Source organism: Meles meles, chromosome 19, assembly GCF_922984935.1.
Source record: "Meles meles chromosome 19, mMelMel3.1 paternal haplotype, whole genome shotgun sequence".
Taxonomy (NCBI): domain Eukaryota; kingdom Metazoa; phylum Chordata; class Mammalia; order Carnivora; family Mustelidae; genus Meles; species Meles meles.
In genome coordinates, this window is record NC_060084.1 from 27333000 (window position 1) to 27358445 (window position 25446).

General features: G+C 48.6%; 3 protein-coding genes across 3 annotated transcripts; all 3 read right to left on the reverse strand.

Annotated features, from left to right (window-relative positions):
- Window positions 1–541: 541 nt before the first annotated feature.
- On the reverse strand, window positions 542–2154 carry LOC123931204 (metallothionein-1). The gene is made up of 3 exons (XM_045988082.1): window positions 2020–2154; window positions 1448–1513; window positions 542–768 (listed from the first exon to the last, which is right to left on the reverse strand). Exons 1-3 carry the CDS (start codon window positions 2045–2047, stop codon window positions 677–679), a joined length of 186 nt encoding a protein of 61 aa, XP_045844038.1. The 5' UTR covers window positions 2048–2154; the 3' UTR covers window positions 542–676.
- Window positions 2155–6466: 4312 nt separating this feature from the next.
- Window positions 6467–8094, reverse strand: LOC123931202 (metallothionein-1-like). Its single transcript, XM_045988080.1, has 3 exons — window positions 7964–8094; window positions 7362–7427; window positions 6467–6697 (listed from the first exon to the last, which is right to left on the reverse strand). The coding sequence occupies exons 1-3, from the start codon at window positions 7989–7991 to the stop codon at window positions 6606–6608; spliced, it is 186 nt and encodes a 61-aa protein (XP_045844036.1). The 5' UTR covers window positions 7992–8094; the 3' UTR covers window positions 6467–6605.
- A 4511-nt stretch (window positions 8095–12605) lies between these two features.
- On the reverse strand, window positions 12606–13393 carry LOC123931203 (metallothionein-1E-like). The gene is made up of 3 exons (XM_045988081.1): window positions 13252–13393; window positions 13037–13102; window positions 12606–12859 (listed from the first exon to the last, which is right to left on the reverse strand). The coding sequence occupies exons 1-3, from the start codon at window positions 13277–13279 to the stop codon at window positions 12768–12770; spliced, it is 186 nt and encodes a 61-aa protein (XP_045844037.1). The 5' UTR covers window positions 13280–13393; the 3' UTR covers window positions 12606–12767.
- Between the last annotated feature and the right edge of the window lie 12053 nt (window positions 13394–25446).

The following is a 25446-nucleotide window of genomic DNA, read 5'->3' on the forward strand; positions in this document are numbered from 1 at the left end:
CTAAAAGCCGGGTTCCCCAGCCCATCTTACCCCTGAGAAATTGAAATAGGAGCTGCAAAGGGGAAAATGGGACCGTGGTGTGGCACTCCAGACCTCTCCAAAGGATTCAGAGAGCGAACAGGTTGCAAGTCACACAGAGGAGACACATGGGACGCTGCTCTCCTCTCGCAGGTCAACTTAGCACATCCCTTCACATGCTTGCCCAGATCAACTAGCCCACCCCTCTCCCCATGAGTCTCTCCAGTTGTCCCTTCTGACAGGAATGCAGCTGTGTGAGGTCTCCTTACTTGGACTCACCCAAAAGCATTCTGTCGCCAACACTGTCATTTTTCCATTCAGTACTGACCTCTCCCCAACAGTCTGGTAGCACTGTGTTACCCCAACACTGAGAGCCCAATACCTATGTATACAGAGACAATGCTACGTATACAGTAGATGCACCATAGGTGATCTATGGTAAATATAGGCAGTGACACAGGGCAGGGACTCTCTGGGTGACAGAGAAGTCCCATCTTCCCATCAAATCACCAGACACTTGGAGTCAGAAGAATCTAGATGAATTTACTCTCAAAGAATTCACAGAAATGGGAACGTAGCAACTGGGTCAGGTGGTATGAAACACAAACTACAGGTCTGTACATGTGGTTCTATTTACATCGGGAATGGGCTCCCCAGATCAGGCACAGCAGCTGCACTTGTCCGACGCCCCCTTGCAGATGCAGCCTTGGGCACACTTGGCACAGCCCGCAGGGCAGCAGGAGCAACAGCCTAGGTAGGGGACAAAGGCCAGAAGATCAGAGGCCCCCCACCTTCCTAAGAGCAAGACCGGCAACCAGTCCTACCCCCAGCCCCAGAGGACCCTGACTTGACATGACCTGCTCTCCCTAGACTAGATCCTAGGCACTAAGAAGCCATCTCCCTGCCCCCATCTGATTCCGAGACAGGGCAGAATGCCTAGAAACACAGTGACAGGTGTCCAAAAAACAACGCAAGCTGGTCCCTTCCTTTCCAGAACCATGCATCTTAGTGAGGTTCTCAAGATCAGAGAGGGGGAGCCCCCTGCCTACCAACTATAGACTGTCCTCTCAAGAAAGGGCTGCATCAGGTCAGACAACCACACATGGTCACCAAGTTCACGGACACCAACTATTCAGGACGCTGCAGAGTTTGGAAGGTTGCAGGAGACCAAACACCTGGACTGTCGTTCCAGCTCCTTCCGTGACACTGTTCGCTTACCCTTCTGAGCCTCGGTGTTTCTGTTCTAGACTGAAATTAGGACTCAACCAGCTACATACCCTTTCAGCTCCAATTCTAAATCAAAGGCTCAGGGGAGGGGCTGCTCAGAGGCTGGGTCACTGGACTGCTCCTACCGGCGGAGTGCCAGGTTTCCCCCGTCCCCACCACCAACGCAGCCCCGGACCTCCAAATTTGACCCCACTCCACTCACTCTTCTTGCAGGAAGTGCATTTGCACTCCTTGCATTTGCAGGAGCCGGCGCACGTACAGGAACCACCTGCCAGGAACAGGAGAGAGAGAGAGAGAGAGCAGTGAACAAGGGTGATATGGGAGCTCCACAAGCAAGCCAATAAAGGGCCCCGAGGGGTCCTGCCAACGGCCAGCCCTGAAAGTTTTCTCGCCCACGACGGATTCAGAGAAACTCCGTTTATTCTGCTGCTGGGTAACGTAGGTCCGTTCCAGATCTGACTCCACAAGGAGGATCCTAAGCTCCAGATTCAGCCCAAGAAAGGGAAAATCCCCCACTTACCATCACGTCCTGGAACCCCGATGGCCAGCACCCCGCACCAACAAAAAACCTCGATGTAACCACAAATACCCTCAACCGCAAACACAAAAGAACGACCATACTTTAGAGGTTGACGAGAAACAACGCACAGCAAACGGTGAGTCGAGGAATCTACTTCAGTTGCTGCCCCCAACACCAGCTCTTATCACACCAAAGACAGGATACGGCCAAATGTGGAAAACATGCCCCAAGACTCAGTATACAGGATCCCTTACCGGTGGAGCAAGAGCAGTTGGGGTCCATTGCACACAGCACGGAACACAGAACTTCAAAACAACCACCACAAAGTACACTTTATTGCGGATTGAAAACGCGACAACAGCCCCGTGGCCGCGGGCAGACTTTATAGGCAGAGCGGGTGGCCGGGGCGCAAAGGCCCCGCCCCTGCCCTTGCACCCGCCCCGCCGGGAGCGAGCTGCGGGCCGCGGCCTTGGCCGAGCTGTGCGCACCTGGCGGGGCCGGGCGCACGAGTCCCGGGAGGGCGGTAGGGCTCGCTACGCACCGTGCCGGGGTGCACGAGGTGTCTCAGCCTCCCTGGTCGCCCCGGGTCTCCCGGAGGTCAGTAGCCGCCTCTGTTCCCGCGTATTCCGGGAACCCGGCGCCTGGGTCCCAACCGCCTTCCCCACCCCCGTACCCCGTGCAGGCGTCCCCGAGGTCGCCTTTTTCTGGAGCCCGTGTGCAACCCTGGCCTCTCCCGGTGGGGGGAGGGGTTGTGCAGAGCGACCCGAGAGAGTTGTGTGCAGAGGACAGGCGATGGATGTGACCTTTGTGGCCCTTGGCCTTTCTTCCCGGTGTCCCCAGGTGGGGCTGGGCTTTCAGGCCATTTTCTGCTGTACACCGTGTGGCCGACGCCGACCGCTGCCTCTCTCCATTTTGCACGCCTGGATATAGGGGCGCGATTGTGCAGGGTCTTCTTGGCATTGCAACTAGTGCTCCCCACAGCCTGCTGGGGCACCCCAGTTCCGGCGGTTTCCAGAGGGTGAGGAACCCACAAAGGAGGGATCCTTTTAGGTGATAGGAGACCTGGCTTTAAATAAAGAAAAAAAAGGGGGGGGGGGTATTTCCCTTTCAACATTCCAAGAATTACATAGCATTTAGTGACCTCCACTGCCCCCCCACCCCCTGCATCTTGGGCCATGGCTCTTATAGACAGCAAGGGGGTGAGCTCAGGCTTCTGGCTCCCTTCCTTTCCTTCTCCCCCTCCCCTACCACCCCCCCAAGGCAGAAGGGATGCGTGGGCACGTTTGTCCTGGCTCTCCTTTGCCAAAACTTTCTAGGGGCTCTCCTCAGTCCTGCCCTTTCACCCCACTCAGGGTGGAGGTTCCCAAAGTATGGGATGCTACCCACCCCCTTCACTGCACCCCTAGAAGGGATCCTTTTAGATGACAGGTGGACCTGGCTTCAAATAACAAAGCAAAGTGGTCTGTCCCTTTCATAGTGTGTAGTCTGTTCTGGGTGTTGCTTATCACTCAGCATTTTGAACCCCAACATCAGTCTTAAAGGGGACATTAGTTATGAGCCAGTTTCCCAAAGGCAGAAATGCACACAGTGCAAGGATTTTAAGGTAGCTAACCCAGGGTCACAGTGCTGGGAGGTGGAGTCCTGGATCTGCTTCCAGCCACTCCTGGAGGGAAAGAAAGTAGATGATAGGGGCACCTGGGTGGCTCAGTGGGTTAAGCCTCTGCCTTCCTCTGCCTTCGGCTCAGGTCATGATCCCAAGGTCCTGGGATTAAGCCCCGAATGGGACTCTTTGCTAGGCAGGGAGCCCACTTCCTCCTCTCTCTCTGCCTGCCTCTCTGCCTACTTGTGATCTCTGTCAAATAAATAAATAAAATCTTTTAAAAAAAAAAGGGCGCCTGGGTGGCTCAGTGGGTTAAGCCGCTGCCTTCGGCTCAGGTCATGATCTCAGGGTCCTGGGATCGAGTCCCGCATCGGGCTCTCTGCTCGGCAGCGAGCCTGCTTCCCTCTCTCTCTCTCTGCCTGCCTCTCTGTCTGCTTGTGATCTCTCTGTCAAATAAATAAATAAAATCTTTAAAAAAAAAAAAAAGTAGATGACAAAGCTTCCCTTCAGCCCAGAGATATGTCTTCAGCACCTCTCTGCTGTCCGATGCTCAATCCTGGGAGTGACAAAGTGATAACAGAAGGAATTTACACACACACACACACACACACACCCCTTTATGTCTAGAAGTAAACTCATTCTCATTTTCAGGAGTGGCAAAGAGTTTGCTTTACATATAAATATATTTCAGGAAATATGAATTGTTCAAAAGAAAATGTTAAGTAAAATACTGGTGCAAAGGACCGCAGAAATGGCAGGTGTCCTTCTGTGTCTATTACGAGGACATAGACCATCTGGCTTTTGGCTTTATATCCCTAGTGCAGTTCCTTCTTTTGTGGGAAGAGAGGGTAACTCTCTCTGGGCAGCTGGTCGCATGATCTTTGGGTGGATAAGGACAGTACAGGACATGCAGCTAAGCCCACAAGTCTGGCCATTTTATCTGGAAATAGAAAACGTCTCCAAAGCTATGAACGCTATTAATAAAATAATAGCTAATGTGGATTACTCACTGTGTATGTGTATGGCATCATTCTAATTTCTTTGCATTACTTCTAAGATTAAATCAACTGAATTTAATCTTTGCACCATTTCCTTCTAAGAGCCACACCCTATTTTTTTTTTCCCTTTATAGAGAGCGGGAGACTGAGCCACAAAGAGGTTCATGTCACCAGCTGTGACATGGGTGGGACTGGCACTCCCGTGGGCTGACTGCAGCATCATGGCCTCACCCATCACCCCGTACGTGTGAAAGGTGAGGACTCTGGACACCTGGCACAGAGGCAGCATGGGAAAAACTTCTGCATAGCTCTGTGACCTCTCTGGGCTTTGGTTTCCCACGTCTCAAGATAGGGCACAACTAGCCTATCAAAGGACCCTCCAGCTCTGGAAAATGACAGGCAGAATTTAGCACCCACTAGCATTCTGACCAACCAGTTGGGTCACGACTCTGACTAGGAGCTGTATGACTTTGGGCTGGTGGCTTAACCTCTCTGGAAATTGGCACAATCACTTCAGCCCCTGCACATTCACTCTCTCACTGCTTCCTGTACAGGGGAAATGACATAAAGGATGGGAAAGACCCTTGGCCTGAGGGCCTTTTTGCCAGCCATCCACATTCCCCCTGTCCCCAGGTAAGCAATTTTCCAATTCCATCTCTAGCCTCCAACCCAGAGAAACGCTTCCAAACCAATGGGCCTTTCCCTGAGGCTTGCTGGGAGCTAGCAGTCTCTCTCCACAAATGTCAGTGTGAATATGAGTGACCATAGTGGCCCACTGTTTATTAAAAGCCCTAGTTAGAAGCCAGACCACTATCTCATTTAATTTCCCACATTGCAAAATAATCTTTTTTATACATGAAGACATGGAGGCTCAGCAAGTACCAATGACTTGCCTAGGTCAGTTGGCCGGGAGGTGGAAAAGTAGGCTGCGAACCCACCAATGCCCATGCGCTGGACACACACTGCCTTCCGAAATCCCCCTTTCACACCAAGCACCTGCAGGCAAGCAGTGGCCTGACTCAGGGCCACATGACTCCCTTTTCCCTTTGATCCAAGGTCAAGTAGCAATTCCCTCCACCAACAGCCAGGGGAACCAACCGTTGGCGTTAATTACAAGTCACTGTGGGTCTCACTCCTAGTAACACAACCTCCAGCCAGCACCGTTCCCAAGCAGCAGTGAACTCCATCTGGAACCAGTTCTCAAGTACCCTGCCCCTCTTCCTGGGAAATGGTTTGGACACCAGCCCAACCCAATGGAGCCCGTGTTGTGGAGGGGACTACTCGACTCACGAACCCTGTGAATTGTTTCTAGTGTTCCATGCACTTTCAATGAATAAATGTGTACTTTGCCATTTTTCACTGTTATTGTTCATTTGCTTATTGAAATCAAAAAATGGGGTTTGCGTTGTGCCTATTACAATTCTTTTCCAAAGCTTGTATCTTGTATTAGAAAATAAAAATTGGGGGGGCACTTGGGTGGCTCAGTGGGTTACAGCCTCTGCCGTCAGCTCGGTTCATGATCCCAGGATCAAGCCCCACATTGGGCTCTCTGCTCAGCAGGGAGCCTGCTTCCTCCTCTGTGCCTGCCTCTCTGCCTACCTACGACCTCTGTCAAATAAAATCTTTAAAAAAATAAATACTGGTTCCTGAAGTCTTTTCAGAAACCCCATGAGGAAAAGCCTTTTCAAGTGGATAATTGGGCTGCATCCCGAGTAGTTTTTGCAGTTACCTCTACACACAACGTGGGGCTCGAACAAAGATCAACTGAGATCAGGAGTTGCAAACTGAGCCAGCGACATGCTCACGTGTTTTTGAAAGCCAGCATTTCTAAGTCTGACCAAATTCCAAGAATGAAATAGAAATTAAGTTCTTAATTAACACTTTCAAGGAAAATGAACCCACCCCATACCCTTAAGGTCATCCAGATACTTTCATCTTCGGTCAAAAAATTGACAGGAAATTAACATGATTTGCTAAGGGAGGTTGTTAGGGGACAATTCTTGGGTCCAGAGCCCAGATCTCTGTTCCAGGTCTAACTCCCCACCCAGCCACGATGGGATTGCAGTCCCCGATCTCAGAAGGGCACAAAAGAAACAGCCACAATAAATTTTAACTTTTTATTGTAACTCATGTATTTCGTAGAAACAGGAATATAGTGGACAGGTCAGGTAGTAAGAAAAGTTTTGAAAACTGTAGACTTGTACATGTGGATCTATTTACATCGGGAATGGGCTCCTCGGGATCAGGCACAGCAGCTGCACTTGTCTGACGCCCCTTTGCAAACACAGCCCTGGGCACACTTGGCACAGCCCGCGGGGCAGCAGGAACAGCAGCCTATGGGACAAAAGCTGAAGAATCAGAGACCCCCCCACCTTAAGAGCAGACTTGGCACCGGCCCTGCCCCCAACCCGAGGACCCGGACTTGAAAACGACATGCTGTCCCTAAACAAGTGTGTCCTACGCATTAGAAAGGGGCTGTCCTGCCCCCACCTGATTTCAAGACAAGGCGCCCAGAGACAACCGCAAGCTCCCTTGCCTTCCAGATAGAAATCCTTGAAATCAGCGAGGAGTCGTCTCCTGCCTAGCAGCTCCGGGCTGTCCCCACAGGAATGAGCTGCACCAGATCAGACCAACTACATGTGGGTCACCAAGTTCATGTACACTAAGTGTTCAGGACACTGGAGAGTTTGGAAGACTGCGGGAAGCAAAACACAGACTGTAGATCCGCCTCCTTCCTTGACACTGTCTACTGACCTCTCTGAGCCTCAGTCTTCCTTTTCTAGACAGGTTGAACTCACCCCACTACGTGCCCTTTCAACTCCAATTTCGAGTCAGGGGCTCAAGGCAGGGACTACAGAGACTGAGTCACTGGCCTGCTCCTGCCTGCTCGGCTCTGGGCCTCCTGCCCACCGCCCCCCCACCACCACTCCGCCCTGCAACACACACACCCAACCCAAACCCAGACCCTGATCCCCACGGAAGACCCCACGCCACTCACTCTTCTTGCAGGAAGTGCATTTGCACTCCTTGCATTTACAGGAGCCGGCGCACGTGCAAGAGCCACCTGCCAAAGGAAAAAGTAATAGTGAGCAAGGGTGATGCCGGAGAGTCCCAGCACTCAGCAACGAAACCTCCCTGCGCCACCTGCCAGTGCCCAGGCCTGGAAGCTACTTTCTTGCCCCACAAAGTACCATTAAGAAAAACCCCACTTTCTGCTACTGTTGAAAAACCGGGTTCCTTCCAAATCCAACTCCACAAGGAGGATCCCAAGCTCCAGGACCAACGTTAGCCAAGCAGATAAGAGTTCCCACCTGCCATCACATCCTATCACCCGCAAAGACTGAGCAGCGCTCCCAAACCAACAGGCCCCACCCACAGCAAACCTCGACATAACCACAACTACCCTCCACTCTAAACCCAAGACACGGGGAAAATGAACATACTCTCGAAAACCTAGCAAAGAACCCCCCACAACACATGCTGACTGGAGAAATCTACTTCAGCTACAACCCCAAACACCCGACCCTCTAACTCCAAAAACACAGCGCTTAATAACCTAAAAAGCGTACTCTCTATGACTCAGAGTACATTACCACTTACCGCTAGAGCAAGAGCAGTTGGGATCCATTTCCCCCTCGAACTCAAAACGCGCAACAGAAAACAACAAAACTACAACCTGTTAAGAACTTCAACTACCCGCCGCCGCTGGCTGACTTTATAGGCGGAGCGGGTGGCCCGGGCGCAAAGGCCCCGCCCCTGCCCTTGCACCCGCCCCGCCGGTAGCACACCTCCCGCCACGGCCTTGGCAGCGCTGTGTGCACTTGGAGGCGCCGGGCGCACGAGTCCCGGGGGAGGGGTGGGTGGGTCCGTTGGGCTCGCTGCGCACGGTGCGGAGGGGATGCGCGCCGGTTGGCATGCCGCGTCTCAGTCATTCTGCCCGCCCCTGTGGGTCTCCCCGAGGTCCGTAGCCGGCCCTGTGCCCGCGTGTTCCGGGAACCCAGCGCCTGGGTCCGGACCGCCTTCCCCATCCCCGTACCCCGTGCAGGTGTCCCCGGGGTCGCCCTTCCCGGAGCCCGTGTGCAACCCCGGCCTCTCCGGTGGGCGGAGGAGGTTGTGCAGAGCGATCCGAGAGAGTTGTGTGCAGAGGACAGGCGATGGATGTGACCTTTGCCTTCCTTGGCCTGTCGTCCCGGTGTCCCCAGGTCGGGCTGGGCTTTCAGGCCTTTTTTTGCTGTACACCGTGTGGCGGACCCAGACGGCTGCCTCTCTCCATTCTACTCGCCCAAACGGATATAGGGGCGCGATCGTGCAGGGCCGTCTTGGCATTACAACTATGCGGGGGCACCCCAGTCCCGGCGGTTTCCAGAGAGTGAGATGGTGACAGGGAGACCTGTCTCTGAATGAAAAAGTAAGGAAAGTAATTATTTCCGTTTCAACATTCTGAGAATTTAAATATCATTTTGTATGTGCCAGGCCATGTTATATTCACTTTTATATTTGTGTACCCTCACAAAGACCCCAAAAGGGAATTACTATTACTCCTAAGCACTTTTTCTTAATGGATAACTACAATACAGAAGTCTAAGTTACTTGGCCCGGGTCCCACCACTAGGAAATTGTACTCCAATGAATCCAGTCAGCTTTCTAAGGGAAAGATAAGGTCTATGATGAACCCGACTGTAGCGTGGGAATGGCTACACTTGCCTACTGCTTGGAGCCTTTTCATTAAGAGTTAGGCTGCCACATTGGGACGCCTGGGTGGCTCAGTTGGTTGAGGGTCTGCCTTCAGCTCAGGTCATAATCCCAAGGTCCTGGGATGGAGTCTCACCTCCAGCTCCCTGCTGAGCAGGGAGCCTGCTTCGCCCTTGGCCTGCTTAGCCCTCTGCTTGTGCTCTCCGTCTGACAAATAAATAAACAAAATCTTAAAAAAAAAAAAAAAGTTAGGCTGCCACATCAACCATGGGTAGCAATAAAAGTGACCCATTAGTGAAAAATATATAGTTACATATTATATCTTTATATACTAGCTATGATTTTCTCGCTCTTTTCTATGTCTAGAATAAGACTGATTCTCATTTTCAGTTAAGGATAAGCAGTTTCCTTTTCATGTAAATTAAAGAAAACAGGAATCATTTCAAAGTACAATGTTAAATAAAATATGGTGTAGTTGGTAACAGAATGAGCAGGTGTCTTTTGGTATCTGATATAAGGCACAGAACATCTTTCTCGTGGCTTTATACCCACCATACGGATCACAGTTGTGCCAGGGAGATTGAATGATGCTCTCCGGCCCATAGGTCATATTCTTTTTTTTTTTTTTTTTAACTATTTTATTTATTTATTTGACAGAGAGAGAGGTCACAAGTAGGCAGGAGGCAGGCAGAGAGAGAGGGAGAAACAGGCTCCCCACTGAGCAGAGAGCCCGATGCGGGGCTCGATCCCAGGACCCCGAGACCATGACCCGAGCCGAAGGCAGAGGCCTAAACCACTGAGCCACCCAGGCGCCCCCCATAGGTCATATTCTTATGTGGCTGATAAAGACCACACAGGAAACATAACCACGCACCCCAGCCCGAGGTTATTTGTTTGAAGAGAAATAAATACCCCTATGCTACGCATCATAATAATAAAGTCATACCTAGCACCCCAGGCCTGGCGTATTTGTCTGGAAGTAAAAACAAATAGGCCTTTTGCTACTTATAATAATAATAAAGTAATAGCAAATATTAATAGACCACTCATCACATGTCAGACACTGTTCTAAGTTCTTTATGTGTATTAACTCAATCATTTGAGTCAGATGCCTTTTTTTTTTTTTTTTTTTTTTTTTTGCCCTTTTTAGAGTAGAGGAAGCTATGCCAGGGAGAATTATGTCAAGCAGCTGTGACACAGGGTGGGGGGAGTGGCGCTCCCTTGGGCTTACTGCAGCATCATGGGCTCACACTAGCACCCGGCACCATGACTTCACAAGAAAGGTGAGACGCTGGACGCCTGGCACAGAGGCAGCGTGGGGAGAGCCCTGAGCTGGCAGTCAGACCCTCTGCATAGCTCTGTGACCTCTCTGGGCTTCGGTTTCCCATGTTTCAAGCTGGGGAGCAACTGGTCCATCCCCAAAGGCTCTTCCAGCTTTGACTAGTGAGAAGCGATATAAGCATCTAGTGAATCATCATCAGGCAGCGATGGACCGGAGACCCCTGATTAGGAGCTGTGTGACCCTGGGCCGTTTGCTTAACCTCTCAGAGGACAGCACAATTACTCCAGCCCTGCATGTTCACTCACTGATTCCTACAGACCAGAGGACGTGAAGGATGGTAAAGACTCTCGTGTCTGTCCAAACGCTGTGGCTGCATCTTATCCCTGGGGACGTCGTGTAGGAGGTACCTCCCCTCCCCCAGCACTGGGTCAGAGATTTCCAATCCCATCCTTAACCTCCAACCCAGAGTAATGCTTCCTAACTAATGACCCTTTCCCCAAGAGCTTTTTGGGATCCAACAGGATACCCTCTCCACAAATGTTGGTGTGGACATACTGACCACTGTTTATTAAACCCTAGCCAGGAGCCAGGAAACTATCATGTAATGCCCACACAGAGATAGAATCTCCTTTCTACAAAGGAAGAAATGGAGGCTCAGTGAGGTTGAGCAGCTGGTCCAGGCCCCCTGTGGCAAAGTAGGCTGTGAACCCAGACTGCCTAACACCGAAGCCCACGCCCTGGACACAGGATGCCTTCTGAAATCCCCCTTTCACACCAGCCACCTGCCGGCAAGCAGGGGCCTGACTCCGGGCATGACTCTCTTTTCCCTGTGATCCAACATCAAGTAGCAATTCCCTCCACAAATAGCCAGGGGACTAACCGTTGGCATTAATTACAAGTCATTGTGGGCCTCACTCCTGCCTAATAAACACCACCACGCCCTCCAAAGCGCAAAAATTAGCCACCACCGTTCACAGGCAACCGTGAACTCCTCCATCTGGAACCAGTTCCCAGGTACCCTCCCTCCTGCTGGGAAATGGCTGGTCACTTCCCTCCAGTTCTCTAGTCACCCTGTTGGTTTCAAGTTGCCAAGGACAACTGGATTCTGGAGGGACAGATTCCAGCCTGACCTACGGAGGAACTTCCAAAGATTCAGAGCCAAGTCACAGCAGGGAGCTCTCAGGGGTACAGGGTGTTCCCTCAGTGGCAGAATGGCAGAGAGGAGGCAAGTTCCCCCTGGGGAGGGATAGCCAGGACAGTGCTCCTCAAGGTGTGTGGTCCATGGCACTGGGGCATTTGTGAATTCTCTCTAGTGCTCAGTGGACATCTTCCATGTACATACATATATGTGTGGCATTATAAAAACTAATTTTGTTCTTCCCATATTCATTGAAATCATGTGTGCTCAACCTAAAAACGTGGGCTTTATATTGTTCTTTTACAGCATTTTCATAAAACTTGTATTTTTCTGTAAATATTTTATTTTACAGAGAGCTCGCACAAGCAGAGAGAGAGGGAGTACTCGGAGCCTGATGCAAGGCTCAATCCCCAGGACCCTGGAATCACCAACCGAGTCTAAGGCAGCTACTTAACTGAGCCACCCAGGCACCCTTATGTGTATTAAACCAAGGTTTAATTCGGGTCGTGGTCCCGGCGTCCTGGGATCGAGTCCCACGTCGGGCTCCGTGCTCGGGAGGGAACACTGCTTCTGTCTCTGTCTGCCACTCTGTCTGCCTGTGCTCGCTCTTGCTCTCCCTCTGACAAATAATAAAAAATAATCTTTTTAAAAAAGAAAGGAAAAAACGTGACTTTCCCACAGGTGTTTTTTTTAAAGCCCCAGATAGGATTCAGTACAGGAGAGTTTTTTCCTCCCACCTCCTGTAGTCAATTTCAAGCCTTGACTCGAAGAGAAACCTGAAGTTAGGCAGAGAAACCGTGGAGCGTTAAGTTTGTATTGATAGGGAACCTGCCTGGTTGTTCGTAGAGCTGTGACTTGATCTCGGAGCAGTGAATTCAAACCCCACACTGGGATAGATTATTACTTAAAAAGCAAAATTGGCGTGAGAACACAGGGCTCCCAGGCCTTTATATCCTCTGGAATGATGCCTTTTCATTTTACCAAAGATGAAAGTCCCTGAACTCACTGGCCTTGCCTTAAAGCATTCAGTCTTAGGAAATTAACATCTGTGCCCAGACACAGGTTTCTGCAATTCTGGTGGAATTCCCTACCCCAACCCTCGTGGACACGCAAAGGAAAACAGACGAGAATAAAGGTCAACAACTTTTATTATGTAATTCACGTATTTTATAAAGAAAAACAACAAGGAATGTAGCAAACTGGTCAGGGTTGTATCCAAAACGAAAAGCACCGAGAAAACACTGTAGGTTTACACATGTCGCTCTATTTACATCGGAACAGGCTCCCTGAGATCAGGCACAGCAACTGCACTTGTCCGACGCCCCTTTGCAAATGCAGCCCTGGGCGCACTTGGCACAGCCCACCGGGCAGCAGGAACAACAGCCTGCAAAATGAAAGACAGCAGAGGTTAAATACTGGGCACAGAAGTTTTAGAACAGGTCGTACTAGGAAAACAGCACCTTCCCTCCTAAGAAAAACGTATCAGCCATCCAGTTTAAACTCCCCTCGGGGCATAAAGACTAAGGATGCGTGGACGCGCAGCCTCAAAAATACAACTCACTCTTTTTGCAGGAAGTACATTTGCATTCTTTGCATTTGCAGGAGTCAGCGCACGTGCAGGAACCACCTGCAAGAAGAAACACAAGCAGTGAAAACCGTCCGTGGAATCTACAAGCAGGAATGCACGCTGCGGTCCCCCCTAAGTATCCGTGCCCACAAACACCCCACCCCACCCTCCCGCGAAAAACCAGGACCAACGACTCCGAACCTCCTTACCGGTACCGCAGGAGCAGTTAGGATCCATGGCGCAAAAAGACGGCAGCCGAACTCCGCTGACAACTCAAGAAACAGCAAGCACTTCGGAGAGGCGTTGTGGAACGCACCGCCGAGGGCCGGCTTTATAGCCGCAAGTAGCCGGGGCGAGTGCAAAAGCCCGCCCCCTGAGCGCTGCCTGCACACGCCCCGCGCTGAATCACCCGCGGCCGCGCAGCGCACGGGGCTCTGCACACGGCCGCCCGCCGGGTTCCCCGAAGTCGCCTCCGTGAGCCCCGGGCCACCTCGCCTGACTGAGGGCCGGGTGCAGAGCGGGAACGCCACGTGCCTGGTGGCTGGGCCGTGTGCCCAGCACCCTGCCCCCGTCCTCTGGCGTGCGCACCTCCCGGCCTGTGCTTGAACTCGTCTGCGGAGGGGACAGGAAGGCGGGGTAACCTGGGAAGCAGTGGGGAACTCTGCTTGGATAGAAAAATCGTTTGGAAGTGCAGACGGATTACAAAAACCACTGGGTACCTGTCAAGGTTTAATAATTCCAATAGAGTAAGCCCATGGGAGATGGATGGTTATGGATACCGTATCTATCCACTGTACATTAGGGGGCTTTATTGTGTGATTGTATGTGATTATGTGTTTTTATCTGCCCGCTCTCATTTAATCCTGTAGTAACTGTTAAAAGGAAAATGACGGGCCCAGAATGGTATCACTTAGGTCAAGTCACCAAAGTGAGCTTAATACCTAATCTTACTGCTGTTTCAATGTCCCCCAGAAATAGAAGTCTTAAGGGTCAATCAGGAATTTTTTGATCAACACCCAGGAGGCCATCTGTCCCTGGGTTCCTCTCTGTTTCCCAAAGGATGATGAAGTAGTCCACCCAGTAAGACCTTGCCCTTCCACCTAAACAAAGGTGACCTTGCCTAAAACAGTCCTTTCTTTTTCCTTGTTCATAACTTCCTGCCTCACTCTCTTTCCTATAAAAACCTTCCACTTGGTACAACGCCTCAGAGCTCCCCTCCACTTGCTAGATGGGATGCCGCCTGATTCATGAATCATGAAATAAAGGAAATTATATCTTAAAATGTGCTCAGTTCAATTTTGTTTTTATTTTTATTTTTAAAAATATTTTACTTATTTGACAGCAGGAGAGCGAGCAAGAGAAAGCACAAGCAGGGGGAGAAGCAGAGGGAGAGGGAGAAGCAGGCTCCCCGCTGAGCAGGGAGCCTGGTTTGCAGAGCTGGATCCAAGGACCCCGGGATTAGGACCAGAGCCAAAGGCAGACACTTAACTGACTGAACCACCCAGGCGCCCCTGAATTTTGTTTTTAACCACAACGTCGTGAGGGAAGGACTATCCCTTAATCTTATTTTAAAGAGGAGGAAATGGAGGCCCAGAGAGGTTAAGTAGCTTGCCTAGGTCACAGAGCTAATGCATGGCAGAGCCCAGTGATTCAAAGCGTCCAGCAGATGCTGAGGGTAGGTCATCTAAGGGTAGACATCATGGGCAAGGGAGAGCAAGAATCATGACTGTAAGCTTGGAGCTCAGGAAACTCAGAGTCAAGGGGGCAGCCCCATGGGCCCATAGGAAAAAGTGACACCAGAGTCCTAGCTAGGATGGAGATTGCCTTCAGGGGCAGGGGGAGCAGAAAGCCAGTCCAGCCTGGAAGGAGGTGGGCCAATGAGGTAAGGAGGGTGAGAAGGTGTCTGGTAGGCAGCGGAAGGGGAAGGAGTTGTATTACAGCCTGCAGAAGCAGCAGCCCATTGGAAAGTTGGCATCACCCCAGAGCATTTGGAAGGGAAAAGCCCACAAGAACGTTCTTCCGCCATGCAGCTGAGGGGAAAGCGTGGAGGGAGCGTCCAAATTTCTCTCCGAGGGAGAACCCCCTGCTTCCCTGCTCATGCGTGCCTGGCTGCTGGCTAACAGATCTTAGATCATCATCCTTGGAATGCCCTGAGTGTGTCATCAGAGGAGTCAGCAGCCTTTGGTTGCTGGAAGTTTCCTGGAAGCTTAGGGAACGCCGGTGCTTGCGGCAGGGAGTTCAGTGAGGAGGCGGGCAAGGACAGGCTGTTCTCGCAGCATTTACTGTAAGGTCCTGTGGAAACGTCTTCATAGCTCAGCTCAACCGTCACTTGCTCGGCAACCCGTCCTGAACCCCGTGCTGGGTCACAATGCCCATGGAACCTGCTGGTAAACATCCTGTCCTTTTACTTCCTGGCACTTTCCATGTTTAATATGTAGGAACATGTGCGATTCTTGGATGGATGTCTGCGTCCCTCCCCATTCCAGCACGCTGCTGAAAACAAGAACGGTCGTTGCCCCCAAAATGTGGCTCCGGCCCGGGCACAGGGCCAAGTCTGCAGTATTCATATATAGGTGCTAATGCATATTTGTCAGATGAATTAATGGGGGTTATCCCCTTAATGTCCCCTCTGTCTCCAGCCCCACCTTACATTAAGGGCCCATTACAAAATGAAAGTAAAAAACTTTTTTCCCACTGCCCTGGGACCTGTGTGCTCACGCCAATAAAAACAACAAGCAGGGTGGGAGAGTTGTGCCATCAGAGGGACTAAATTCTAACGGTCACTGCCACTCACTAGCAGAGTGACCTGGGTGCAGTAGCGTGCCAGGGCCCCTCAGAGCCTCTGTTTACTCGTCCTGTCAAATGATGCGATTGTACTAGAACTTGAGGGCCACGTGCAAACTGATTTTAGAGCCAAGGTCTCGGAAGTCTCGCTGTGTCCAGCAGCGCTGGGGACTAGAGCACTCATGGGTCTCCTCCTCCTCGGGTAGTGAGCTGATTTTGTCATTGTTGTTATTTATATAGACATGCATGTTATATTCAAAAGTCCTGGTTTCTAATTAGGTGGTCCCTGGTCCGCTCAGGGGAAACAGTGCAACTCTATGAAGAGACAGTAGGGCTTGTTTTTTGCCCTGAAAGTCTTGAATTTAGCCTTGGGTCTGAGCCATCCATGTTGGTTTTTGTTTTTGTTTTCTCTAAAGATTTTTGTTTATTTATTTGACACAGAGAGAGATCACAAGTAGTCAGAGAGGCAGGCAGAGAGAGAGAGAGGGAAGCAGGCTCCCTGATGAGCAGAGAGCCCGATGTGGGACTCGATTCCAGGACCCTGAGATCATGACCCGAGCCAAAGGCAGAGGCTTAACCCACTGAGCTACCCCGGCATCCCGGAGCCATCCAAGTTGGGAGTAAAATTTGCCTCCAGGCCTTAGCTGTCTGCTTTGAATCACTATGACTCAGTGAGGGGAGGGTTGGCCGATCACCTAGACCTGGCCCTGTCTTGCTCATTGACTTGCCCCTGAAAGCCTCACTGTGCTTGGGATGGAGCTGGAGCGGAAGGATCTTCCAATGTCTGCATCCCTAGCATGGTAGAGAGTGAGGGAGATGAAGCCAAGCAGCATTAGATGAGGAAAAATACCCCCCTGCTAAGCTGATGTGAGTCATCAGTGTGAGGCAATGATGGCCCTGGCTTGCATTAATAGAAGTATGTTATCTAGAATGAAGGAGGTGAATTTTCACTCTTAACTGCCAAGGTAGATGTTTATAGTTCTGTCCAGCCATCCACTCATCCTTCCCGTGGCAGTACCCTTAGTTCTCCTTTGTAGAATCTCACCTCCCTAGTCTTGGTTCATATGGTTTGGATGGTGGAGACCCTGTCTCTGGGATCCCAGGCCATTCCACCTCCCTAGCCACAGGGATTGGCTCTGATTGGTTCACCCAGCCATAAACCAAAGAGAATCACTGAAACTTTTGCTGGGAATGCTGGGAAAATGAAGTTACTCTTTCCATCTACACTTGAACCTGAGAGGAGGTGAGGCTGACTTTTTAAAGCCTTTTGTCTCTGGGAGAAGAGCCTGAAAATAAAGCCATGGCAAAGGAAATGGAGACTGACCTCACTGGAACACCTGGACCAGCCATCCCTGAAGCCGTTGTGAGTCAGTCATTTCCTTTTTAGTGAAATCATTCTGGATGAAGTCCTAACTGGCACTGTGGGCCAGACCATCCTGAGGGTTGTCTTCATGTCAGCCTTCAACTGTCCCAGAGACGGTTGATCACAATGGTCCTAAAACTCAAAACCCCATCTCGTGAACAACTGTTGAGAGGGGTGGACAGGTTCATTCTGGACGAAAAGTTATGTTTGCATATTTGCACAATGGATGCTCTGATTGTCTACAGCTGTGCAACAAATGACCCAAAGCTCAGCAGCTTAAACCACCATTTTACTGGCTCTGGTTTTGGGGGGCAGGAATTCTAACAGGGCTCGTTTGCCTGATTCTTCTGTTCTGTGCATCATCGACTGAGTTTACTTGGAGGCATTCAGCCAGTGAATGGGCTCACTGGAAGATCTAAGTCAGCTTCACTCACACGTCTGGCTCCCTGGCAGGGACGGCTGGAGGCCTGAGCTCAGCTGGAGCTCTAGACCAGAGCTCCCACCTGGGGCCTCTCCAGCACCGCAGCCTCTGGGCAGTGAGGCTCCTTCCATTCAGCTCAGGACTCCAAAGGCATGAGGACCGAGAGACAACCATGGTAGCCACATGTCTCTCAAACACTGGGCCCTGAAGCTTGCACAGCTCGGTTTCACCACGTTGTGTTGGTCAAGCGGTGCCACATCCTGCCGCTCAGATTCAAGGGGAAATGATGAAGGCCCTATTGTTGATAGCAGGAGTCAGTGACTTCGCAGTCATCTCTAATCTGCCAGAGTAGTTGTGGGGGATAACATATATAATATATATGTAAATATATATATAATCTACAAATAATATATAAATATATATCATCTATAAATATAAATATATTTATGTTTATATTATTATATTACATATAAATATATAACATATATATTATACATAATATATAAGTATATATTATATATAAGTATATATATCATCTATAAATAATATATAAATATATTGATATATAGTCATACAATATATATTCATTCAATATATTCATACAATATTAATATATAACTATATATTATATATGAAGATATAATTACATATTAATATGTTAATATATTATGTTATATAATACATATAACATATATGCTATATATTATATAGTATATGTTATATATGTTATTAATGTATGTTTTATAAGTACACACACATGCACACTTGCTATATATACATATATTTTTTAAGATTTTATTTATTTATTTGGCAGACAGATCACAAGCAGGCAGAGAGGCAGGCAGAGAGAGAGAGGGGGAAGCAGGCTCTCCGCTGAGTTGAGAGCCCCATGCGGGGCTCAATCCCAGGACCCCGGGATCATGACCTGAGCTGAAGGCAGAGGCTTTAACCCACTGAGCCACCCAGGCGCCCCCCTCTCTTTTTTTTTTTGAGAGAGAGCACATGAGCAGGGAGTAGAGTGCAAGTGGAGTGAGAGGCAGAAGGAGAAGGAGACAATCTTAAACACGCTCTACACTTAGTGTGGAACCCAACTTGGGGCTATCTCATGACCCTGAGATCACGACCTGAGACAAAATCAAGAGTCAGAGGCTTAACCAACTGGGCCACCCAGGCGGCCCATAGGCAGCAATACTGAGCACCTGCTATGCATCAGGCCTGGCGCAGGACATCCTGAAATTATCTCACTTAGACCTCTGCACAGCTCAACAAGGCAGACCCTGGTTTTTATAAGAGGAGACCCTCAAGGTTCATGGCCGCTCGGGGGCACAGCTGTAAACAGCAGCACTGGGATTTGAACCCAGGACTTTCTGACTCCCCGCTTGCATGTTTATGCCATGCTGAGAAGAAGAAATTAGGCTTGTTCTCTGTGGTCCCGAGAGCAGAACCTGGCCAAGGATGGGGCTGCAGGCATAGAGGTTCTGCTCCAGAAGGGAAAGGCCTTTCCTGCAATTAGAGCTGGCCATGACCAAAAGGAACCCACCTGGAAGATAGTTTCTTGTCCCACAGCAATAGAAACAGAGGCTGGTGATTCCAGCATCAGAGAGGGGGATAGAAAGAGGTTAGGTCCCTTCTTGTCGGGGATCCTGGGATTCCAGGGCCAACTATCCGCTCTTAGATCTTCCTTCTCTTTCTACTGACCCTGCCTTCATTTTGGAGGTGTCTAAGTTATCTCATGCTGCCTAACAGAGCGAGCAGCTGAGACAACACAGGTTTTATGTTGTAGTTTCTGTGAGTCAGGAATGCAGGCAAGGCTTAGCGAGGCCCTCAGGGCTCAGGTTCCCTCCCCAACAGCAAGCAGGGTGTCAGCCAAGGCCATAGTCGTCTCCAGGGTGAGCTGGGACAGGATCAGCTTCCATGATCATGGGGTCGTCAGCAGGGTTTGGGTCCTTGGGGACTACCCTGCTGAGGCCTTCGTTCTTCATAAGCTATTGGCCAGAGGTCTCTCTTGGCTCTGGGCCACACGGGCCTCTCCCTAGAGCATTCCACAATGGGACAGTGAGCAAGCAAGAGAGAGTGTCAACAGCAAAATGTGATCAGATGAAAGTCATGGTCACTTTAACACAGAGTGACATCCCGTGCTTTTGCAGTGTTGTATTTGGGAGAAGAAGTCATTGGGCCAGGCCACAGTCAAGGGGAGGGGACACTCAAGGGCCTGAGCAGTGGAGTATGGCATCATGGCATCCTGGGGGCCATCTTGAAAGTCTGGCTACCCCGGGGCGAAGGTGGGGGGAAGTGCTTTCTGCCTGCAGGCCCTTTGCACAGGCTGCTTTCTTTGCCTAAAATGCTCCCTAAAATCCCTCCCTCCCTCCCTTCTGTCCCTTTCATATGTTGGGTCCCAGTGTAAGGTCACTTCCTCAGAAAGGCCTTCCTGGGACCCCAAATATTGGAGTCTGTCATCTGCAAACATGTGCCTTCTCTGTGGCACTTATTACAATGACGGGCACGAGTGGGAGAGCAGCTAGTATTTACGTCCTCCCGATCCTGTGCCAGGTGCTCAGGGCTGTGCACATGCAAGCTCACTTGATTCTTCTGACAGCTCCCTAAGGCAGGGCCGGTTGTCACCTACATTTTACAGAGGGAGAGACTGAGGCTCAGAGAGGCTGAGTAACACTGCTGAAAGCCACTCGCCGGTCAAGGGCCCAGCCAGGCCGTCTTTTCCCAGAGCCTGTGCGCTTAGGCCTCTGCCACACAGCCTCCCCCCGCAGCTAGTGCACTGTGATTTTTTTGTGTGTTTAATCTCTGACGCCCCACCCTAGGCAGTGGGCTGTGTCTGCTGTGTGCTCCCTGTCCTAGCTCTGGCACCTGGCACGGTGCCCGGCTCGTGGTGGGTCCTTAATAATGCAAAGCAATGGAGAAGATGGAGTCTTGCCAGAAGCCAGTAAGAAGGCTCCTTGAAGGGCGAGACCTGCCTGGTGCAGAGTCCGCTTTGAAAGCCTGCATTCGGGGGGCAGCTAAACACCCTCTGGCATCCCTCCCTTCTTAGTAACCTGGCCTCAACCTCCCTTTTCTGTCCCCAAGCACTTCCACCCTAGGATCCTAGGGTGTCCTACACCCTCTTCCAAACACATGTGACACTCCCACTCCACGTTTTTGCTCCCTCCATCCGTCCCTAAAAACTGACTGCAGGTGCCTCCTCCTCTGAGGAGTCTTCCCTGATTTCCCAACCTGGTGGAGTCTCTTTCTTCTTAAAGCCACCAGAGCCTCTGCTTGTACTTCCTCACCCACCCTGGGCCTCAGCCTCCTGAACTCTCAAATGAGGAGAGCCTGGGTATCATGGTCTTTAAGTTTCTTCCAGCTTCTAAAGCATCCGGGATTAAGGAGGGCAGGTGATGTAATGAGCACTGCGACTTATAGAAGACGGATGCATCACTGACCTCTACCTCGGAAGCTAATAATACATTATATATTAACTAATTGAATGTAAATTAAAAATTATATAAAGCATCCAGGATTCCACTCCGGATTTTTGTGATGGCTTTACCCTCCCCACCAGTCTCTGAATTCTTTGAAGGGCTGAGACAATTTCCTTTCCTCTCTCCTCAGTGTCTACCACAGAGCTTGGTGATATTTAGGCATTCATAAATATAAACGATTTGAGGGGGCGGGTTGAGATGGCAGCTCGGTGGAGACATATGTCTCCCGTGTCTGCTCAAAATCCCATGGAAAGAGGGAAAAGATCATTCATTAAAAGGCTGAGTAATGGAAAACTAGAGAAGGCCACCAGAAGGTATCATACTCCCTGATTTTGAACTATATTATAAAACTGTAATAATCAAAACAGTATGGTATTGGCATAAAAATAGTCAAATAGATGAAGGGAACCGAATAGGAAGCCCAGAAATAAACCCACATATACATGGTCAATTAATTTACAACAAAGAAGCCAAGAATATAGAAGGGAGAAAGGACTGTCCCTCCAATAAATGGTGTTGGGAAAAACGGACAGCTACATGCAAAAGAATGAAACCAACCACTATCTCACACCGTATAAAAAAAATAACTCAAACTGGATTAAAGATTTGAATGTAAGACCTGAAACCTAGAAGAAACATGGGCAGAAAGCTCCTTGACATCTGTCTTAGTGATGACTTTCTTTCTTTTTTGATTTGGCAACAAAAGCAAAAATAAACAGGACTCCATTAAACTAAAAAGCTTCTGCACAGCAAAGGAAACCATCGACAAAATGAAAAAGCAACCTACTAACTGGGGGAAAAATGTTTGCAAACCATTTATCTGATAAGCAGTTAATATTCAGTATATAAAGAACGCACATAACCGAATAGCTAAGAACCAGACAATCTGATTGAAGAACTGGGCAGAGGACACTTTCTCCAAAGAAGACATAAAGATGGCCAGCAGCTACATGAAAAAATGCTCAGCCTCCCTAATCATCAGGGAAATGCAAATCCAAACCACAATGAGGTATCACTTCATACCTGTTAGAATGGCTATTATCAAAAAGGAAAAGAACAAGAGTCAGTGACGATATGCGATATGCGGGAAGGGGAACCCTCTAGCCCTGTTGGTGGAGGGGCAATCTGGGGCAGCCACTCTGGAAAAAATAGAGGTTCCTCAAAAAAATAAAAAAAAATAAACTACTATATAATCCAGCGATCCCACTCCTGGGTCTTTATCAGAGGAAAATGAAAACACTAAATCGAAAAGATACATGCACCCTTGTGTTCACTGCATTATTTACAATAGCCAAACAGTGGAAACAGCCCAAATGTCCACTGACAGATGAACAAAGTGTGTTAACTACATATGACGGAGAAGCAATTCAGCTGTCAAAAGGAATGAAATGCTGACCAGTGTTACAATATGAATGAACTTTAAAGACATTACGCTCAATGAAATGAGACACGAAAGGACAAATAAACATTGTATGAAGCCACTTACGTGAGTCACCTAGAGTAGTCTCATGTAAGTAAATTCATGGAGAAAGTAGAATGGTCGTTTCCAGGAGCCAGAGAGAAACAAGAGTGGGGAGTTACTGTTTCCTGGGGACAGAGTTTAGTTTGGGAAAACGGAAAAGTTCTGGAGATGGATAGTGGTGATGATTGCACAACCAAGTGAATATATCCAAGGCTACCAAGCTATACACTTAAAAAATTTTTAGGGGTGCCTGGGTGGCTCAGTGGGTTAAAGCCTCTGCCTTTGACTCAGGTCATGATCCCAGGCCAGCATCGGGCTCTCTGCTCAGTGGGGAACCTGCTTCCCTTCCTCTTTCACTTTGTCTACTTGTGATCTCTGTCTGTCAAATAAATTAAAAAAATTTTTAATGGCCAATGTTATGTTATCTATATTTTACCACAGTGAAGCATTTTATGATGGGCAAAATATTTGAATAGACTTGCCAGCAAAGAAGATACACTAATGGCTATTAAGCCTATGAAAGGGTGCTCAACATCATTGGCATTAGAGAATCCCAAAACTGAAACCACAATGCAATACCACTTTATACTTACTAGGAACGGCTAGGGTACAAAATGCAGGCATCTAAGAGGGCATGGAAAATGTGCAACTCCTATGCACCGCTACTGGAGATGTAAAATGGTACAGCCACTTCGGAAAGCAATTTGGCAATTTCTCCAGAAAGTTCCAGAAAGATCCAGCAATTCCGGGCACCTGGGTGGCTCAGTTGGTTAAGTGACTGCCTTTGGCTCAGGTCATGATCCTGGTGTCCCGGGATCGAATCCCACATCGGGTTCCCTGCTTGGCAGGGAGTCTGCTTCTCCCTCTGACCCCCACCCCCTTCTCATGCGCGTGCTCTCTCTCTCTCTCAAATAAATAAATAATAATAAAAATCCAGCACTTCTACTCCTAAATATCTAACCAAGAGAAATAAAAATATATGTCCACACAAAGACTCGTGCTCCAATTATCACAGCCATTTATGAACATTATTGAAATAGCCAGAAAGTGCAAACAACTCAAACGTCCACCAGCTAGTGAATGGGTAGCTATAATGCGGTATATCCATACACTGAAACTCCTATCCAGCAATAAAAAACAAACGAATGAATGAATGAATGAATGAATGAATGACTAAGATGTGCAACTACGTGGCATGAATCTCAAAGACACGACGCTAAGTGAAGGATGCAAAAGGCTACGAGGACTCCATTTATATGAAATGTCTAGAAAAGGCAAACTCCTGGAGACAGACAGAAGGTCATTGGTTGCCTCGGGTTTGTGGTGGGAGCAGGAATAAACTGCAAATGGGCACAGTAGAACTTCTGAATGACGATAATATTTTAATATTTTATTTATTTGACAGAGAGAAATCACAACTAGGCAGAGAAGCAGGCAGAGAGAGAGGAGGAAGCAGGCTCCCTGTGGAGCAGAGAGCCCGATGCGGGGCTCGATCCCAGGACCCTGGGATCATGACCTGAGCCGAAGGCAGAGGCCTTAACCCACTGAGCCACCCAGGCACCCCGACGATAATATTTTAAAACTGTATTGTGGTCTGGACATTGGGGAGGGTTCGTGCTATGGTGAGTGCTGTGAAGTGTATAAGCCTGACAATTCACAGACCTGTACCCCTGAGGCAAATAATACATTATATGTTAATAAAAGTAATTAATAAATTAAATTAAATTAAATTAATATAATTAATATTAATATTAATAAATTAAATTAAATTAAAATTAATAAATTTTAAAAAATGTATTGTGATGGTGGCACAACTCTAAAAACTTGTTAATATAATTGAATCGTATACTTACAATCAGTGAATTTTGCAGCATGTAAAGTTTATCTTGAAAAAGGGGTTAAAAAACAAGAAAACAGAATTCCAGCAGAAGCCCAAAACCTTTGAGAACTTCCTGAAAAAAAAAAAAAAAAAAAAAAAAGGCAGATCGAAAACAAAGGATCTGTGTCCAAAATATATATAAATAGCTTCTACAAATCAATAAGAACACTACAAACAAATAAGCAGGAAAAAAGAACAAAGGACATAAATCTGTAGTCCACAGAAACCAAGGGCCAATAAATCACTGGAAAGGTGCTCAGCTTTACTGTTAAAAGGAAAGGTGTAATTTAAAATCTGCCATTTTCCCCTTCAGCTTGATAAAAAAATTGAAGGTTAATGCACAGGTTAATGAGGAAATGGAGCATTGAACACTCTCAGACATTGCTGGTGAAATGCAAGTTGGAACAGTCCCAGTGAAGGACTTTTGGCCAGATCCATTAAAAAGTCTGTTCCTGGGGCACCTGGGTGGCTCAGTTGGTTGGGCGTCTGCCTTCGGCTCAGGTCATGATCCCAGAGTCCTGGGATCGAGCCCCACATCGGGCTCTCTGCTCCGTGGGGAGCCTGCTTCTCCCTCTCCCTCTGCCTGTCTTTCTACCTACTTGTGTTCCTTCTGTGTAGAATAAATAATAAAAATCTTTAAAAAATTTAAAAAAAAAGTCTGTTCCTTGTATTCCAGCAATTTGATGTGTCAGCTTACAACTGAGAGAAACTCACTGACACGTGTATGAGGAGAAGCCCCAGTCTGCCTGTTGGAAAAAGTGAAATCCACCTAAATATCCATCTATTAGTCTGTAACAAAATTTTGAAATGAGCTATGATGTAATCATTCTATGATATACTCTATCACCATTATTAGCTATCTGTGTCCTAACAGAAATATCTCCAAGGCAGATTGTTGAGTGAAAAAAAAAAAAAAAAGGAAGTTGTGGTATTCACTTGCATATGTAAAAATTAGCCAAACAGAAGCGAATGCATTCTCATCGTAAAATGTTAGTATGAATGAAGCTAAAGATCCCCTTGAT